Source organism: Miniopterus natalensis, chromosome X (assembly GCF_054644295.1).
Source record: "Miniopterus natalensis isolate mMinNat1 chromosome X, mMinNat1.hap1, whole genome shotgun sequence".
Taxonomy (NCBI): Eukaryota; Metazoa; Chordata; class Mammalia; order Chiroptera; family Miniopteridae; genus Miniopterus; species Miniopterus natalensis.
This window is the reverse complement of record NC_142103.1, coordinates 58,674,485-58,693,800: the sequence shown is the minus strand read 5'-3', so window position 1 is coordinate 58,693,800 and position 19,316 is coordinate 58,674,485. Positions and strand designations below refer to the sequence as shown.

Sequence of the window (19,316 nt, the reverse complement as noted above, 5' to 3'; positions counted from 1 at the left end):
TTTAATCCTTGTTTTTCCCAAGGGAAATGCCAAATGTCTGCTGAGTAGAAGCTGTCTGAGAACACTTCAGTGACACAAGATGAAGTGGAAGAAAGGACTGGCTTTGAGCCCTCATTGATCTTAGCACCCTTCATGTCATGGTCATTTTGTAAAATAACAATAGAAATTTTAGTTAACACCTTACCTTATACTGTACACCAAAATTTATACCACATTAATTAAAGATTTAAGTATAAAAAATGAAACCATAAAAGAACTAGAAATATATAGTTACCTATATAATGGTGATGTATCCATATTAAAAATAATAAGGTAGAAATATAGTTATTGACAGAAAAAAGTTATCAATATCATTTTATTTGATCCCATTGTGTAAAAATACATATTTATATGCATAGAAAGTTTCAAGATGTGCATAAAAATATTAATAGTGAGTTTTTGTGGATAGTCTAATAAACTATTTTCCCTTCTTGCTCCCCTTTTTTTGTATCTATATGTATGCATTCATGTGTGTGTAATGAGTAGCTATTTCTGGCATAAAAATAGTAGATGTTAAAATATTTTTAACTTCCTTTTCCCTCTTTTCACTTGTAGATTTTGGTCAAACTCCCTCCAGGAAGTATTTTTTTTCTATTATCCTTAAGTCTTCTCTTTAGTATATTCCTATCCAACTGTAAGTTTTTTGAGGATTGAGTTGTGTTTCATATTTACTGGGCTACCTTCCATGGGCATGCCTGGTTAAGGACTGGGTTCTTGGTGATGGTCTGATTTCCTCAAAGCCTGCTTTGAAATCTGGTGTAACAGTGCTAACTAACCCTTTGACCAGCTGAAATGGCCAGCAACTTGACACAACTTGTCTCTGAGGGCAATGTGGCTGCAATGGCTGTCATCCCAGTGCTTTCTCAGGAATGAGGTGGCTGACTAGCTGGCTGGTAGCTGGCTGATGAGGCTGGGCCTTTCTGTGTAAATCCTTCCCAAATAGCTTTCTTGTTCAAGGAGGTGGCCTTTCTCAGTTTTGGTTGCTGCCTCTTGGTCAGTAGTATCTATGTAGCTGTGCTTCCTCTCCAGAACTTCCACATACATTCTCAAGAATTCTTGAATCTCAGAGGGAAGGTGGGGGTGGGTGGGTGAATGGGGAGAGATTAACCAAAGAATTTATATGCATATATGCACAACCCATGGACACAGACAATAGTGTGGTGAAGGCCTGCGACAGTGTGGAAGGGGATAATGGGAGAAAAAGGGGACATCTGTAATATTTTCAACAATAATTTTTTTTAAAAAAAAGAATTCTCAATGCTGTTAAAAACGTAGAGGAGAGGCAGCAGAAAAAGAATACAAAGGACTGGGAAATGAGAAAAGGAGAAAAGTGAAGATAAAAGAATGGAGATTTATGACCTTAAGCATAGCAGGTTACTAAACTCAACCTAAAACACACCTTGCACATGAAATTACTTTGCCAGGGAAGTCTATACAGACAATGGTTTCCAAGGGATCTGTGCAAGCTCTGATGACCACACTTGGCGGCCCTCCAGGTTAAGACTTTACAGACTTCTGATCCAGTCTGTTTAGATACAACCTCTGATAGAGCCTGCTCTTAGAGGTAAGGATCACTCCAGGCTTGTTGCAAAGATAAAATGAGATGATAGATGGAAATATGTTTTATAAACTATAAAACAATATACAAACACTTGGTGTTCTTTTTGTAAGTTCCATGGTTTAATGTTGTCCAATAGTGTCCTTGTGGCAGTTTGGAACAGATTTTAAATACCCGTATCTAAAAAAAAATTTTTTAATTTTAAAAAGAAAGAAAAGAACATCAAATACAAAATGAAGAGAACTGAGTCCCCAAGAGGGAAAACATGTCTGGGAGACACCTACACTGTGTATGTCTGGGTAGTGGTTGTCACCTAACAATATGAGAAAGCCTTGGGTTTTCTGAGTACCCTCAATTGATTAGAATTCTTTTCTTTGGAAGTAATTCCCACGAAAATGCTTGTGATTCCGTTGTCAATAAAACTGTTGACACTTCTCTTAAAGTGTCTATTAACTTATGGTAAATTACAGTGAGAGTACATGTGGACCCCACATGAATATACTACAGTTGCACTGTATTAATTACTAACAATTTAAATCACTGTAAGGAAGTAACTAAAAAGTAATCTGCCACTGCTCTGTTCCTTCCATGAAAATGGCCCTTTTTTCCTTCCAGATTCAATGCATGAGTCTTTATATCAGTTCCTCACCTGAATGCATGACTCTTCAGTCTCAGGACTTGCAGAGTTATTAGAATGCCATCCTAAGATTGTGGAGCTCTGTTTCTGGGCATTTCAGCTCTATGGAGAAGCAGCCATTCCCTCACTCCAAAGGCAGCCTGAAAGGTTTTTTTCTCCCTAGGAAAGAATCTTTCTTGTAATTTTCTTGTTACAACAGTCAGAAAGCAGTCAGAAACAGACTGGGGAAATTTTATAGTTGGGAGATACCTTGTCAATTACCGAACCTTGGTGTGGGGCTCCCTAAAATTTGCAGTGTCTTGGGGTCCCTCCTGTGACCATCTTGGAGAATAAACATTTTCTGTTAATTTCCAGTGATTTAATTTTCCATTGTCTTTTTGTAACAGGTCCAGTTAAAAACAAGAAAAAGGGTAAGTTAAGTTTCTGATTTGATAAAATTGCTATGTCATGTCTTTTCTAAAATTAGAAGAAAAAGAATCCAGGAGTGGGATTTTTATATTATAGTCTGGTTGTCCATTATTTTATTCAATCACATGGAATCTTCTTGAGTATTGCAGCTTCCAAGGAACAAAAAATAGAGATTGTTTTTCAGTAATGATCCACGAAATATAGAATTGCTTCTCTGGTAACATGTGAATGTTGATTTTTCTTGCTTCTTCCATACAATTCAGTTTCTGTCTCTTTCCTTTATTCTAACTTGCTCTTTCCCCTGCCCTTCTTCTTTCTCTTTTTTCCCTTCCTTTATCAAGTCAGTGAACAGGTATGAATGAAACCCTGAGACAGCTCGTAGGGTCTAGGTATATATATACTACCACCTGAGAGATGTCAGTACCCTATTTATTGGCCTAAAAGTTATCCCTGTTGTATTTCTCAGATAGGCAGGGAAGGTATTTCTTGCTTTGGGGTTTCAATATCATTTTGTCTGTAATGGAAAAACTAGGCTGGAGTAATACCCTGATATTTTAGCCTTTTCAGAGAAGCTCTAGTTGAGCAGATCCATTGTGCCATTGTTGGTTCAGTAAGTCTCTGGTGTGCTTGCCACAGACTGGCCCAAGAGCTTGCTTACTTGAGGAGGACCCAAAGAGAGAACAGGTTCCAAAATACTGTACAGGACCAGGCAATATGGTTCACTCTTTAGGACTAAAAGAACCTGCTGCGAAACCAATTCTAAGTACCTATTTGTTTCTGTGTTCTGACATAAGAGGAAAATAGAGTGAAATTAATGACTTTTCACTAAAACGTTTTAAGTGAAATGATTCTGTCAAGATTTCTGGAGCTTTATAGCATAGATTATCATCCCCAGACTAGGCCAAAAAGACTGGCTTCAGCTGCCACCTACCATTTCTCTGAGTGCGAGAGTGTTCTGGTGGCTTGAGATGCCATGGCCCACATGGAAAACCTGTATCCCTGGTGTAAAGAAGCCGAGGAATGGTCTGGCCTCCTGGGGACCTGAGCTGAGCAAAGCTGGAAAACAGCCAGAGAGCTAGAGCCAGTGAGGAAATCTTTCTCCCTGGAGCCTGGGTATTCCCCAAATAGTCTGTCTTTTAAGAAAGCAAATTTGACTTTCAAACATGTAGTTTTTAGCTCTTGTCACATTCCTTTAATACAGACACTATAACAAACTCAGAATGCTCACTTGGCTTGAACAAGGGCACCCTCTGCTCCTAACACAAGCTCAGGGATGACTTGCCTTTTTAATAAATAGACATGAAAGCACTTTCTAATTATAGCTAGTAGTGGTTTTTTTGTTTTGTTTTGTTGTTTTGTTTTTTTTTTTTTACTTGCTTGTTCACTAGACAGGGAATAAGCTTCTTATGTTTGCCAGGAGTAGACTACAGAGATGAAGAAAATGGTTCCTTCCCTCAAAAATCTCCCAGTGCAATTGGAATCATGGAAGTACACAAAAATAATTACAGTCCAGTCTAAAAAATGCTATCACCGAAGCCTGAACACCATGCTGTGGGAGCACAAAGTAGGGGCAAGTAGTTCTCCTTCAGGGAGTGGAGGGACCACATCTCAGAGAAAACAATATTTGACCTGGATTTGAAGGATGAGGAAAAAAAGAGGGGGAAGGACATTCCAGCAACGGGAATAGCCTACTCAGATCTCTCAGAAGCATGAAAGAGCATGGCGTGTTTGGAGAGCAGCAAGTAGACTAGTGATTTCCCAGAGGGTAGGGCATGTATATGGTGGAAAGCAGCACCCAGTTGCAGTGTTATATAATGGGTGAGCCCTGCAAGGGGCAATAGAAGACAACTGTCTAGGCCAGAAGCTCTGGAATTGCACTCAGATTTCAATGCCTCTGCCAAGGACTCGGATCACTGCCCCACACTGCTACTTTGTGTATGGGCCATTGCTGGGAGGAGATGCACAGAGGACTTAAACATTTACTTTGGCTGAAAGTGATTTAGATGCCATTTAATACAGATTTCCGTGGACACAGTAAATAAGCACATGCCTGAAGAGGTAAATTGAGTTGTTTATTTAATTTCCATTCTTTAATGGAATTTCTCCCCTCCCACACTACCCCGACCCTCTCACTCACACATACACACACACACTTTCACTCACTTTCCTTTAGTTGTTCTTTCAACAATTTGGACTTTGCTAAAAGGTTGGCAAAATACCCTTTCATGAAGGTTAGCTTTGAAAAAAATGTATACTTTCATCTAAGACTATAAAGGGTAACTTTCTAAATACAAAAGTCTCTGGTCTTTTGTATCATGAAGTGCTCTGTTAAAGTAAGGAAATCCAGAGAATGAATTCAATCCTCTAAAGTCATCTTCTTGGTCCAGGGGTCATGCTCCTTTCTGGGCCAACTTTCTGTAAGTATGTAAGCACGAGAAGCACACTTGCCTAAACCTGGTTGCTGAGGAGCAAAGAGGATCAGCTGTAGAACTAGATCACAGCAAGATCTTTTTCTCAAACGCCTTCTAACAATTTCATAAGTGAACATTCTCTGTTTACACTGCAACCATTATTCTCTTTGACTGGAGGAGTTTCTGGCTGTAATTCTTCCAAAATTACATTAGCAATCACAGGAGGCTCAGTCTTGACACTGAAGTTTGTACTACCCACAGAACACCCTCTAGCTTGAAAAACCACTGTTAGGCCTGGAAATTCTGGAACATAGCACAGCCTAATATGCACCGTCCTCTGTGTCCACATGGCCCAGAAAACAGTGATGGAGAAGCAAACCTTACAGCCAGGCCAGGGAAGTTTCCTGACTGCCAGGGGGAGGTCAGTGCTCCTTAAGGAATCTCAGTCTTGGGAGGAAACTTAGAGAAATCACCAATGGAGACACTAAGGCTCTGCGAGAGGAAGGGATTTGCCCAAAATGTGTCCATGGCAGATTGGGGGTTTACGGCCTTATCTCCTGACTACAGATTCCGTGTTCTTTCCACTACACTAGCTGGAATTGAAACTTGGGTGTTGAATGAGTCTTACTTGGAAAGTGCCCAAATCTGACGGGAGATGGTTTTCCTGTTCAGCATCTTGAAATTGGCTAGATTTAGAAACTGGGAAGATCTAATATTTTGCTGCTAAGTGTAATGCAAATGCTAAAGCTCCTGCCTCTAGGTCTTTACAGCTACAAGGGCTCTCCTGGGAGAGAGGCTCTCTGGACCTTCCTTCCTTTCCTCACTGGGCAAAGGGCCTCACAATGACCCTATTGATTCATTCCAAATGCAGATGTGTGTAGACTTGGACAACTGGCCTTTTGAGCATGTTGCCATGGGGACTGGGTTTCTTGAACATGCAGCTTTATTCTTAAAGGAGGACATGATAAATCAAGACAGGATTCTTCTGCCTAAGAGTCTGCAGAGCAGGGAATTGGGGAACAGTAAGGAGGTACTTAAGTGAGTCTCGAGAGGGTTATATTTTAAACTAAAAAGGTGCCTGGCAGGCTGTGGCTCGGTGGTTGAGCGTCGACCTGGGATCCAGGCGATCTGGGTTCGACTCCCATTCAAGGTACATGCTCCAGTTGTGGGCTCGATCAATGACTCTCTCATCATTGATGTTTCTATCCCTCTCTCTCCCTCTCCTTTCCTCTCTCTGAAACCAATAAAGATATATTTTTTAAAAAATAAAAATTAAAAGGTACCACAGGTGAAGACACTGTGGTGGAGTCTGTTAAAAGGCTTCCATTCCTGAGACTTCCACCAAACTGAGAAAGTACTGAAGGGGACACTCCCCTGTGACTACCTACAGTGCTTGAATTGGGCTGCACTGGGCAGAGGAACCAAACAGGAGGAGCTGCAGGTTTGGCTTCAAGGCCACAGTTAGCACTCAGTGAGCATAACTACATGTTGGTGGGACTGTTGGGGGGACTGGAACATGGAATAGGAGGATTGAGACTGTTCTGAAAGGATAGTGAGGACCAAAAGGGAAGGAGTTGGCAGGCTTGATTAATAATACATTCAAGAGTAGGGCATCTGAGGAAAGACTGGGAAGTGAGATTATTTAGCCTATAAAAATGGAGTTTGAAAGGTGACAGTGTCTTTGAGAATATGAGGATTATTTATATGTATGATGGTAAATATTCTTCTCTATCTATACAAAGACTAGAATAAGACCTTAAACTGCCACAGAAGGGGTTTCAGTTAAATATACAGGAAAAACTTCCTAACAGGAAGGGGTGATAAACATTGGAACATGTTACCAAGGGAATGTACAGAATTTCCTTCCCCAGAGACCTTTAAAAATAGTGTTTAGAGAGGTCAGCTGAAAAAGCAAAGTCTGCTGCCTCCTCAGTTCTCCTCCCCTCCCCTCCCCTCCCCTCTCCTCTCTCCACCTCCTCCACCTCTCATCTCCTAAACTCCTTCCCATTCCTCATTCCCAGCAATCACTTCCTCCATGCACCCAGTTCCTGTACACCCTGATTCCTATAGGAAACCTTCCTGGAGCTGATGTTACTCTAAGGGCAGGGTGTCCTCCTAACTTCCCCTTCCATTTGCATCAAGTCCACCAAACTGGGAAGTAAACATGAAAGCCACTCCCTTTGACAATAGCCTAATTCTCAGTATTCTGAAAAGTGACCCATAGGTCTGGCCACTTGGTAATTCAGATCCTTTGGACACAGCTGAAATGTAACATCCTTTTTGAAGTCTTCCCTGACCTCTTAAGCATTTTGTCCCCACCAAGAATATGGCACTTGTACTTTTCTGTGACTGTGTCTGTTTCCTCACTAGACTGAGCTCCTTGAGGGCCATTTATTTTTATCATCTTCAAACCCAACTCTGTAAATGATTATTCATGAAAGGGCAGAGAGAGAGAGAGAGAGAGAAAGGTGTGTGTAATTAAAGGTGTTCCCCTCTTTAATAGCAGGAATTCCCAGAGTACTATTTGTCATTGGAAGTCCATAGAACTCCAGATAATACATCCTCACTCAATAACTACAAATATAACACCAAATCTTGTCTTTCAGGAAAGAAGGCGGGACCTCCTGGGCCAAATGGCCCCCCAGGACCTCCAGGACCTCCAGGACCCCAGGGACCCCCAGGGATTCCAGGGATTCCTGGAATTCCAGGAACAACTGTTATGGGACCACCTGGCCCTCCAGGTCCTCCTGGTCCTCAAGGACCCCCTGGCCTCCAGGGACCTTCTGGTGAATTCCTGTTCTTCCACCCTCCCCCAGGCTCCTTTACCAGTACTTTAATAGAACAGGGGTGGGTGATCCTGAGAGCAGTTTCAAATGCTGCTGGTGGCGAGGGTGTGAAATTAGAAATGCATGTCTCCTAGCTCAGTGTAAACCTAGAGATTAAACAAGCCAGTAGGATCTGACCTGCTCTAACTTCTCGTTTATACCAACCTGTCAAGGAGGAGTCACCTGTTCTTGGCCTGTCTCAACTATTCCATTACAAGCCTTCCCTTAGTCTAGGCCTCCCTGTAGTGGGCCAGTAAACTCATATAAGCCTGAGACAGACCCTGAGGGTTTGCTGACCTTCCTGTAGGAGATGGATTGGCTCTACTCTGATCCCAGCATCTAACTCCTGTGCTGATGTTGATATGGGGAGGAATGTTGAGGACTAGGCAAGATACCAGCCCTAGAACAGTCTAGTCCCACGAACTCTAAAGTGCCCTTCTCATAGAGGTAAACAAGTAGTTGCTGATAATCAAGGCATTGAAAACTTATGAGTCACTCAGGCTGTGGGAGAAGCAAACCCAGGCACCAAGACTGTCCTATTGAGGAACCAAGAGCTCCTTGCACTAGGTCCTTACCCAACCGCATTGCCCATTCAAATAGCATTTAATCCCTTTGCATCTTTCCCTTTGGGCCCAGAAGGGCATCCAAGAGGTGTACATGCTTAGGTATAGATGTCTTGATAGGAGTCAAATTGCCTGAGCTTGGGCCAGTTGTTATTTCTCTCTCCTGCTCCCCTTCTGTATCCTGGGGCTTTAAAGAAATAGACTCTTTACAGCTGACTTCTCTAGGTCCATGAATTCTGCAGCAGGATTCATAGTTCAAACAGGGCTAATCAGTGTTTATTGTGGCCAGAAGAGATGGAGTTGTAGATTTTTTTTTTCATTCAATCTTTCCATGAATATTAATCCAGGATTTTCTATGTATAAGAGATGTATTGATAAGTGGCCCCTGTTCTCATGTAGTTTATGTCCTAGAGGAGGAGAGAGACAATTAAAGAAGCAGCATACTTACAAATGGCAACGCACTCTATGAGAAATATTAACAGAAAGGAAGCAAAAGGCTAAAGAAACTAACAGCTTTGTCACACAGTGACAGGAATGCACTCTCATCTGTCTCAGTGGGACTTGTCGGGCCCACTGAAGATGCAGGTCAGGGACAAGTAACAGATGGAAGTGGTGTCCTCTCCCATCACAAGGCTTGGCTGCAGGAAGCACAGTTCCCTGCCACTGGCTGCCTAGGTGAGGAGAAGGGGAAGTAGAAAGAACATGCCCTCTGATTGTCCTATCCTATTTCACAGGTGCTGCTGATAAAGCTGGAACTCGAGATAACCAGGTTGGCTGGGAACTGCTCACTTCCTGGGGAGGAGGGGAGGCCACAGGCTAGAGCCACCTTTGAGTTTCCCCCTATTAAATTTTCTCAGGCCTTATTTTGTGAGGATACCCTGGAGGTTCTGAGGTTTTTCCCTCACAGCCCCTGCCATCTCTATGAACACAAAAACTTTGCCCTAGGGCCTGCCTTTAGCTAAGGGAACTGAGTCTTCCCACGGCCATTTTCTCCATTCCATAGGAGACAGAGGGTCACCATATCCACACACTGTAGTCAGTGAGCCACCAGACAGGCCCTATTCACCTGGGCCTCCAACTCCCCCAGCCACCCCAGACACCTTTTTGGCACTCAGACTGCCTGGGATCGGGAGCTTAGAAGTTTAAGTGTATGTTCTTGAAAATCAGCCAAGCAGCTCCAGGCCAAGCCCAGCCTGGGCTTCTGACTTAATGGCCTGAAGGGCTCCTCCCTAGTCTTTGAGCTTCCTAATCTGCCTCTATTGGCAGGTTCTGCTCCCTGGCCTTGTCTCATCTCAGCCTTCCTAGATACAGCTGTTTGGCCACAATTAAACCTACACAGTTGCACAGAGCTTGATGGCTTCCAAGGCAATTTTGTATCCATCACCTCATTTGATCTTCAAACATCCTGTGAGAGAGGCCAGAGATTCTGCTAATCCCCATTTTACAGTTAGGTAAATGAGACTCAGAGGCATTACATTTGGCTGAGGTCACATAGCTAAGAAGTGGCCAAACTACAAAATCAGATTACCCTCTAGTCACACTGCGATCACTAGCATCCCAAGACAGGGAAGAAGGATCAGAATTGGAACCAGAAAGGAGAGTAGCAGTCAGAGGTGGAAACATGGAAACTGGTGGCTGAGTGAGCAGTCATTTCTCACAGTGACTCCTCTCTCTATCCTTCTCATCTTTCCCAGCCAGCCGTGGTGCATCTGCAGGGCCAAGGGTCAGCAATTCAAGTCAAGAATGGTAAGAGTCAAAGTCGGCTCTCTTGCTAAGAGGAGCTTCTCCTCCTCCTTACCCCCTAGTCACAGAGCCTAGTTCCTCCCTGACCCATAAGGTACCCTGGGCACTAGGAGGCCATTCTCTACTCCATTTTGCCCTCTGCTGTCTGTCCTGGGTAATTGCTTGCATCAAGACCAGCTGCAACACCCAAATTGCAGTTAGAAACATGGAGAGGAAGCTAAAAGGGACTTGAGACATCATCTAGATGGGGAATTGTTGTGAAATGGAGGTTCTATCAGAGTCACCATGAGGATATGTGTACTTCGATCAACAATTTCACAATAAAAATCAGAGAAGGGAAAACTACATAAGTTTAAATTCTTGTCTGATTGGTCTGCACAGATTCTCCAGGAAGTATACAGTGCTAGTGTCTACAAAAAGGGAGAACAGGTGTAAGGAGGTTAAGAAACACTGATTTAATATAATTCCTGTTTTTAAAGGATGAGGAAACAGTCCCAGAGAGATTGGACAATACCATAATAAATCATAGTGCCTTATGTTTGTATGGTGCTTTACAGTTTTCAACATGCTTTCTTTGTCCTTTATTTTATTTGATCTTCACAACAACCCTATGAGGTAGGTATTAGCTCCTTCTTACAGATCCAGAAACTGAAGTTCACAGAGGTTAACTAGCCCAAGATTTCGGTTAAGTGTAGGAGCTGGGATTCAAAACTACATCTGGCTGACTCTTTCCACTGCACTGTGCTACTTCGGTGATGTTTGTGTACATGCCACTGAATGATTAGATTCATTTTCTTCCCCAAAGAGACATGAAGAAGAACAGTGCTTTGAAAGAATGTCTAGTCCCCAAGGTACACACAGCCTAAAATGCATGAGCCCTCCCCCAGGAGCCTTAGGAAGCAGCTAGGCAGCCAAGATGTCAGATGCATACAAAACTTGGAGGGGAAGGGAAGGGCTGTAAGTGAGGGTACAGTAAATGAAGGTTAAGAAACCTGCTCTATGGAGACAGCTTTGAAGAGCCCCGTCTGTCCAAAATTGGCTGGGCTGAGCTTTCTTAATGACTGGGCTTAACTACATCCAGGACTGCCACCTGGATGCCTGACTTAATAGCCTCAGAAATATAAGTAGGAGCAGAATGGCGCCAGAACCTAAGTGGTCCTGCTGGGACCAGGTGCCTTAGGCCCCAGGGCTCTGGGTGAGCCATAACCACCATCTGTCCAGGAAGGAGTGAGACAGATAGGAAACAGATATGTTTCGATGTCTGGATGGGTGACCTCAGTGTTTATTCTGTGCCAGAAGCTACTGATTTTGCTGCCACTACCACATCTCAAGACTAGTCCCAACTCCTCTAGGTCAGTCCCCAGTATTAGTCTCTGCTGATCTTCATTTCAACCAGGAGCAGAAGTGAGGGGATGGGGGTAGGAGGACATCATGCAGAATGGATTTGAAGGGGCTGAGCCAGGGCATCTCCTCCTAACTCCTATCCCATCATCACCTTAAGGGAAGATTGCCACCTTTTCCAGGAGGCCGGTTTCCTCACACCTCAGAGAGGCAGGCCTCCTGAGACTAGCCAAGGATGGATGTTCAAAGCATAATTTTTTTGTATGGAGAATGGACAATTTTGAGGGGAAAAGACCCCATAGGCTTGGACTCCCTTCTCTTGTGGTGGGAAGGCGCCCCTTCTCTCTGCAGGATGGAAAGGGAAGTTCTTCCTCTGCCCTTCTGTGCTGGTTCCCAGTGTCTGGCCAAGGTGGTATGACAGCTCCTCCACCCCAAATGGGGTGGGGCTGAGAGACAGAAGCTTTGCCAGGGGTGCCTCAGCTCCCAGACACCCTCACCATTCCCTTGGCTGGTTCTAATGCTGCCTGGCAGTCTGCCCCTCCCTCATAAATACCCTTCTCCCCCGTGGGGCCTTATTACTGGCAGTCATGCTCTCTGGCTGCCATGAAGTCTGACTCACCCCTGATCCCTAAGGTTCTCCAGGTAGACAATTATTGGGCTAAGTGGTTTCCTGGAGGCCCAGGGAGGCTTATTTAGAAAGGAGTGGATGTGGAAGACTCTCTTATGAAGAAAGAGAAAATCCATGAACCTTAATACAGGAGAGAGATTTAGGAGTTACTGCTGGTGAAATCAAATGGAATAATAAGACCTAGCCTGCCAATGAGTGTCTGAATTTTGCCTGTGCAGGCCCCAGAACAACAAAGAAAATAGGTCTTACTCCACACCCCCAATTCCAACTACAAGGTTTTGGTTAAAGACCCTTCCAGATGGAGGGGTCAGGGAGGGAGAGAGGAAGACAGGCAGACTCCAGTGGCCTGAAGCCCTCCTGGCAGCCACTTTACAAAGAGAAAACTTAATGTGCTTGCAAATGCTGTTCTTAAAGCTTGGCCTCCTGGGCTATGCAGATTGCATTGGGATAGGGGTGGGGGTTGTGTACTGCTTGATAATTTTTGTTTCTATTGCCCAGGTTATTCTGACATGTACTGAGTGACTGCCCTTCTCTCATACTGAGATCTTTCAGGTGGAGTACTCAATGACTGGTCTCGCATCACTATGAACCCCAAGGTGTTTAAGCTACATCCCCGCAGTGGGGAGCTGGAGGTACTGGTGGACGGCACCTACTTCATCTATAGTCAGGTAGAAGTGAGTACGGTCTTAGGCCTAACTCTTCTTATATCCAGAATGCAGATCCGGTGCAGGCCACATAGGGGCACTGTGGAGCCAGCCAAGGCCAGCCTGCTTTGGGGGGTGAGGGGGCTAGGGGTACTATACTGGGAGGGAATTGAAAGGAGGAAAGAGAGAGGGGGTTGTTTGGGGTTTTTTCCTAGCCAGATATCACCGAAAACTGAAAAGAGGCCCCTCCCACACCCTGGCATGGATTCCCTCCTGCAGGGCCCCAGGCCCTTGTTCTTCCCCCACCTACCCACCTCCCTACAACCTGTTTGGTTCTACTGCCAAACTTGAACTCTGTCTCAGTACATTCTTTGAAAGTCAGTTCCAGGGCTGCTGAGAACCCCTTCCCCCACATCACTGGCTTTGTAATGAAGGGTGCTCCTGTAGACTTGCTCTCGGCCTCAAAAAAGTTTCTGACTCTCTTTCCTTCCTCTTTCTCCCATTTATTTCTCTACCTTCTGTTTCTCTGTTCTTCTTGCCTCCTTCCTGCTGTCATTCACCCAGCACTTTTCTCCCTCTGTTTTTGTCCTTGTCCTGCCCGGGCCCACTCACCAGGTCTGCTACTGCCTATCTGGTTCCACCCCAGTTGGTTGCCTCCACTGGGTGGCTCCTCAGAGATAGAGGTAGATGAGACTTGAGGTTGGGGCTTCTGTAGGATGGGGAGCAAGCAGGCAGATTACAGAAGGACTATGGAGCCAGCAGAAGGGCCTCACAGGGGAGTGGCCAGAGAAGGTGGGTTAATAAGCATTTGCTAACTCCACCCAGCATTCTGGCACAAATTGGGTGCTGAACCAAGGAATTATGTGGCACCTGAGTGCACTGCTCCCTCCTATAGAGCCCATGGAGGGAGCAACCTTTGATAAAGTGACTTAGGGGGACAGACGAGGGTCCTGATCCCCAGGGGGCACATGAATGTAATCCCAGTGTCCTATGGGGCATTTGTCCTAAGCTCCATTTAGTGGGGGATCAAAGCTTGGTAGTGAAGGATAAACAAATTAATTTTTAGGGCCTAGGAGAGAATTGGGAGTGGCCTCTGGCTTTGGACACCATGCAAACTGGGAAAATCCCCTTGACACCAGGCCACTGAACATAGGTTCGCACTTCCTTCTGGCCACAAAGTAAAGTTAGGGGCCTGGGTTTTGCCCTTCCAAATTCTTGATCTCATTTGTGGTGGAGTGCTCTCCCTCTCTCTGGATCAGTTTCCTCAATTGTCAGATGAGAGGGCTAAGGAACACTGTGAGAATCATTGAGAGAAATACAACAGGGGCAGGAGCAGTCTGCAAAAGAGCTGAAGAAATGGCAAGTTGTCACTGTTCTCTCTCTGGAAAATCAGTGACTTCTAACTTTATCTGCAAATAGTCTTTGGAGCTTGCAATTAGAAGTTAGTTTGTATTCACGTGTCCATAGCCAGGGCAAAGGAGGGGGGTGGGGGTTGGGGGAGGTAAAGTGGTAAATAAGGCAGGGTTCTTGCCCTCAGAGTTTACAACTGGTGTACTGTTGAAAGAAAGATTTGCTTAGCCACCTGAGCCCGATGGAGTGGGGGAAGGACAGAGTATAAGCCCGTCATCCCACCTTTTCTGTCAGCTAACTAGCATGCCTTCAAGTGGCACTGCCCCTTCACAAGGTGTACTGGCAGCTCATCATGACAGGGGAGGGCCCCACCCCCCACCCTCTTTCCTCTCTCCCCCAATCCCTTCTTGTTGCCTCTCATTCAGGTATACTACATCAACTTCACTGACTTTGCCAGCTATGAGGTGGTGGTGGACGAGAAGCCCTTTCTGCAGTGTACCCGCAGCATTGAGACAGGCAAGACCAACTACAACACTTGCTACACCGCGGGGGTCTGCCTCCTCAAAGCCCGGCAGAAGATCGCTGTGAAGATGGTGCATGCTGACATCTCTATCAACATGAGCAAGCACACCACCTTCTTTGGGGCCATCAGGCTGGGCGAGGCCCCTGCATCCTAGATTCTTCCCACCACCACCACCCCCTGTTTTGCCCCTGCCTGTGCCCCTGCCCCAGGTCTGGGACCCTGGAACCCCAGAACCTCGAAGTGCTGCTGTGGAGTGGGGCATATGTGTGTTGCAGCTGCAGAGAGAAAGGCCCCACTGCTATTTATTCCCTATTGACTCCAGGACAAGGCCTGCTTGCCTTTCCCAAATGACCTTCAGTTAACAGGACAGTTGATGGAGCCCCAGGGTCTACATGAAGCAGAAGCGGCTTCCTTGTCTCCGTTTTGACTGGCTAATGGCATGACTCTTCAACATCAAGGTCCCTATTGTCAGAGTTATATTTTGTTGCACTAAAGTGAGAGTCTGGGGCAGCAGGAAGAGAAAGCAGAGGTGTATTGCAGACTGGGGGGGCAAACTTCTATCCCCAAGGGGGCTGCTGCTCCTCTCTGGGGTGGGGGTGGGACAGGGGGTGGGACCAGAGGGGAAAGGTAGGTGCTTGTGGCAGAGACCCAGGGACAAAACTGCCAACCAGGAGCAGGCATCCTGGGTGGTGAAAGCATTCTTGCTGCTCTGCCTGTAGCCAGCGGGCCGGTCAGAGCTCTTTCTACTCAGGCAGAGAGCTGGATGCAGCAGCTTGCCAGGCTTTGGGGACAGGAGGTTTGTTCTTCCTTGGAGTGATTACAGGGAATAGCCACAAACCTGCCTGCATAAGAACCTGAAGCCAGACTTGGGGCCACATGTCTTTCACTTTGTTTACAGCTATGCTGAGGCTCAGAAAACTCCCTGGGCCCCCTCCCAATTGCTCCCCCCTTCCCAGCCTGGCTAGAATGAGCCTACCTCTGTATGAGACAGGTGCCTAACCTGGGACCTGTGCTTGTGTGAGTCTGGGAAACTCTTGAGATTACCTGGGCACAAACAGAATCTTCCATTTACTAAGCAACACAAATATTCATCTAGTCAAGTTGTGTCTAAGGACAAAGTGTTGGACTGACTGACCTCCAGAAGTCCCTTCAAATCCCAGTATTGAGGCACCTCCTTTAATAGCCAACTAAAATCCCCAACCCTAACCTGCCCCTGGGCCTCAGCAGAGCAGAGCTTTTCTACCTGACCCAGAAAAGACAAGAGGTGGGGATAGGACAGGGTTTTTCAAGTTTGCTGCAAGCCAAGCAGCCAGTTACCTAGGCCTTAACAGAAAGGACAGCAGCTGATGCCTGCTGACACCCCTGCCTACACTCTGGCTCCAGAAAGCCACGACACAGCATGGTCAGCACAGATTCCAGTGCTGCTCCCCTGAATCCAGGCTCAGAAGAACCCAGCATCTAGGCATCTGGGTAAGGCTCTGCCCTCTAGTCTAGGGCCCAAAGACACCATCGCCCCTTCCCCAAGCTTGTGGGACCATTCAAGGGCCCTATTTCTAACTGCCTGGGCCCAGCCTGACTCCTGGGTGCCAGGTCCAGCCCAAAGCTGAGAGGGCTGGTCTTGTACAGTCTGCTACTCTTGCTCATGAAACAAGAAACAAGTTTCCTTATGGGGAGATGGGGAATAAGTTCCTTTGGGCAGCTGAAATTTAATGAGAACAACAGGCACTCCATCCACAGCTGTGCCTTTTTCTAAGCAGCTATGCTGCTGGGCCCTTCAAGGACCGGGGCAGGAGGCAGTGAGCTGCACATCCATTGTCTGGTTGCTAATGACAGCCTTGCAAGGCCAGGTGAAGCAAATATGAGGCATGGGTCTGACCCAGCTCTTACAGAGTGCCTTGGACAGTCCTCAGGCGTAGCAGTAACAGATGAGAATTTCTCCTTAAAACTTGGAGAATACTTTCTCTCTTATTATCTCCTTCAGTAATATTACAAATCCTATTGTTTAAAGGAGGCTCAGAGAGTTAAGTGTTCTGACCAGGATCTCACCCAACTGAAGTCACAGGTCCGGGGCTTCATTCAGCCAGGTCTGACCAACACTATTCCATTGTGCTGCAGTTTTGTGTTGAATTTAGGGTCCTGAGAAAACCAATAAAATGGTAACATGGACCTCAAATCCTTGTGGGTTCTAAGAAGGAACCCAGAGTTGCTCATTTTCATTCCTTGATGGTAATGCCTATTGCCTTAGCTGCCAGAGGTTCTACGGCAAAAGAATAGGGTGTTTTCTTGGGAAACAGCCATCAGCCTTAGAGCTCCTGTGTTCAGAAGAACCATCTTGGCACCATGGCCAAGTGGCAGGCTTCTGGTAACCACAGAACTAATACCCCTTATGTTCTTCCACCCACCCCATGAACCAACCAGCCGTTACATACGGAGCCCCTACTGCAAGTGAGGTACTTCTTTGTTTACCCTACAGATGAGCTACAGGAGCTGGCCACTTCCCACAGCTACTGAGTGACTCCTTATCTCCTTGCACCATACCACAGAGAACTTTGTACTGCCAGGCTCTCTCAGGGATGGAGGGAAGAGTGAGGACTGGTTCTAAAGCCAAAAGGCTGTGAGGAGAGGGAAAGAAAAGGATTCCTAATTGTGGCCCTAAAGGACATTCTGACACCTACCCTATTCTCCAGATATGGAGGGGATTATAAGGGAGACAGGAGTCACACAAACCCTTGATTCATTATGAACCCTCAAAAGGAACCCTAGAGGGAGAGGGGTGAGGAGGGAAGCAATAGGTAGCTGGGGAGCCCTGTTGCAGCGAAGTTATTGGCAAAGTAGTGAAGCAATTTACTAATAAGAGAATGTGGACATAGATTGACCATCTGGAATTATGCTGATGTGAGTTTATCAGAAGGCCAAGTCCTGCTTGGAGAACGGGACAAGGACATTTGTGAGCAGGCAGATGACAGAGGTTCAAGGGAGAATTACATGGCAGGAACCTCTGCCAGCTGCTTGGGCTTCAACACCAAAAGCTGGCACAAAAGTCAGCTGTCAGGGTTGCTCAGTTACTGGTTCCTTGGAAAATGTAGTCTTTGCTTTATTTCCCCTTCATCTATTCTGAGCCAAATTTCTGTTGCTGAGCAGGAAAGGACTAAGAAACTACAAGGTGAAAAAGACTGATCCACATGAGAGTATTTGTGTTTTATGTAACTTCTGGTGGATGCAAATAGATTCAGAGAAATTTAGAGCTAGAAAGGCCTTTAGAGGGAATCTAGCCCAATCTGCATTCTGCCCCAGGTTACTCATGTAGATACTGAGGCTCAGAGAGGGAAGGCGGCCTACCCAAAGTGAATGAGCCACAACTCACAGACTCAGCAGAGTGAGGGGATGGAGCAGTCCCTGTCTCAAACAGTACCCAGACTCAAGGCTGGAAGTGGTTGGCCCCCTTCAGGAGCCTGGCCAGGCAGGGAGAGAGCAGCTGCACCCTTCATCAGAACTCTTGCTCCCCTTAAGACATTCTGCTAGCTCCTGCCTCTGGAGTGGCCTAACACCTGGAAGTCCTGAGGCTACGCTGGCACTGCCTCTGGCCTGCTTCTACCTGGAGGCTCCCGTAGACCATGTGAGCACAAAGAAGGGACCAGATTTTTTCTTTTAACCTGAATCAGGGCTCTCTCCAAGAAGAGTTGGGGTGTGTCATTTCTTTATTAAAAATGCTTCCAGCTGGGGCAGGGGTGTCGGCTTTGTTTTGAGAATGGCCTGGAGCAGGCCCAGTGCTGCTTTGGGGGTCAGCATCCAGTGTGAAATACTGTGTATATAAACTATACATAATGTATATAAACTGGGATGTAAGTTTGTATAAATTAATGGTTTATTCTTTGCAAATAAAGCTTCTTCCCCTCTGTTCTTGAAATCGGCTTGAGCACTTCCTACACGCTAGGTGCTTTTTTGCAGGTGCTGCCACACATGAGCTAGAAGACCAAGGCACTCATTTCAGAGGGGGCAGCAGAAGGCAGGTAGTCTGAATTTCCTGTCAGACATCCCATCTCCTCTCTGCCCCAGACCATGCACCCATCCCCTTCACCTTAGGTCTTTACTCACTATGTACAGTCATCTTGTGAGGCAGGCACCCAGGGCAGAGGCAGCAGTTCACACTGGTTACTATACAGGATGTTCTAGACCAAACTGACAAGTCGATGCAGATAAATCATTAGGACCAAATGGCATCCACTCAAGAGGAATGGAACAGGGGGCTGTGGGCCAAACTGTGTAACCTACCATTGCCAACAATCACTGGGCCAAGAGTCTGAGAGCCTCACCATCCAGAAGGAGAGCTTTATGGTGGCCAGAAGCCAGGCACTCACTTCCATCTTAAGCAAGATGGCTGACTCTGACAAAGGTTAGGGTGAGATAGCCAGGCAAGGATAAGCAACTTGCATGGGAAAGACAGGAAATTAGGCCAGGCCTGACTCAGTCTATTACAGCATTATGAGATGGAAAACTGAGTGTGGACCAGGGTTGATAGAGGCTTCTATTACTTAAATTCTCGAAGAACTGCTGACAAGATCCTCTACTGCACACTCTTTTAAACACTGATATGCCAGCTTTAGGGCATTTTTGCTCAGAGACAGGAAATGAGTGAAATGGTGGCA

General features: G+C 45.9%; 1 protein-coding gene across 4 annotated transcripts in view; it reads left to right on the top strand.

The window, feature by feature from the left end:
* The window catches only part of EDA (ectodysplasin A), a 383,358-nt gene extending 368,100 nt beyond the window's left edge, over positions 1–15,258 (top strand). For 2 of the 4 annotated variants that reach the window (XM_087829279.1, XM_016207434.2), the window contains exons 3-8: positions 2,621–2,644; positions 7,660–7,839; positions 9,176–9,210; positions 10,136–10,187; positions 12,697–12,827; positions 14,573–15,258. In XM_087829279.1, coding sequence (XP_087685405.1) covers positions 2,621–2,644; positions 7,660–7,839; positions 9,176–9,210; positions 10,136–10,187; positions 12,697–12,827; positions 14,573–14,824 — 674 coding nt within the window. In that variant the 3' untranslated portion in view covers positions 14,825–15,258. The remainder of the gene's footprint in view (positions 1–2,620; positions 2,645–7,659; positions 7,840–9,175; positions 9,211–10,135; positions 10,188–12,696; positions 12,828–14,572) is intronic. The other 2 variants (XM_087829281.1, XM_087829280.1) reach the window with 2 other exon arrangements.
* The last annotated feature ends 4,058 nt before the right edge of the window (positions 15,259–19,316 follow it).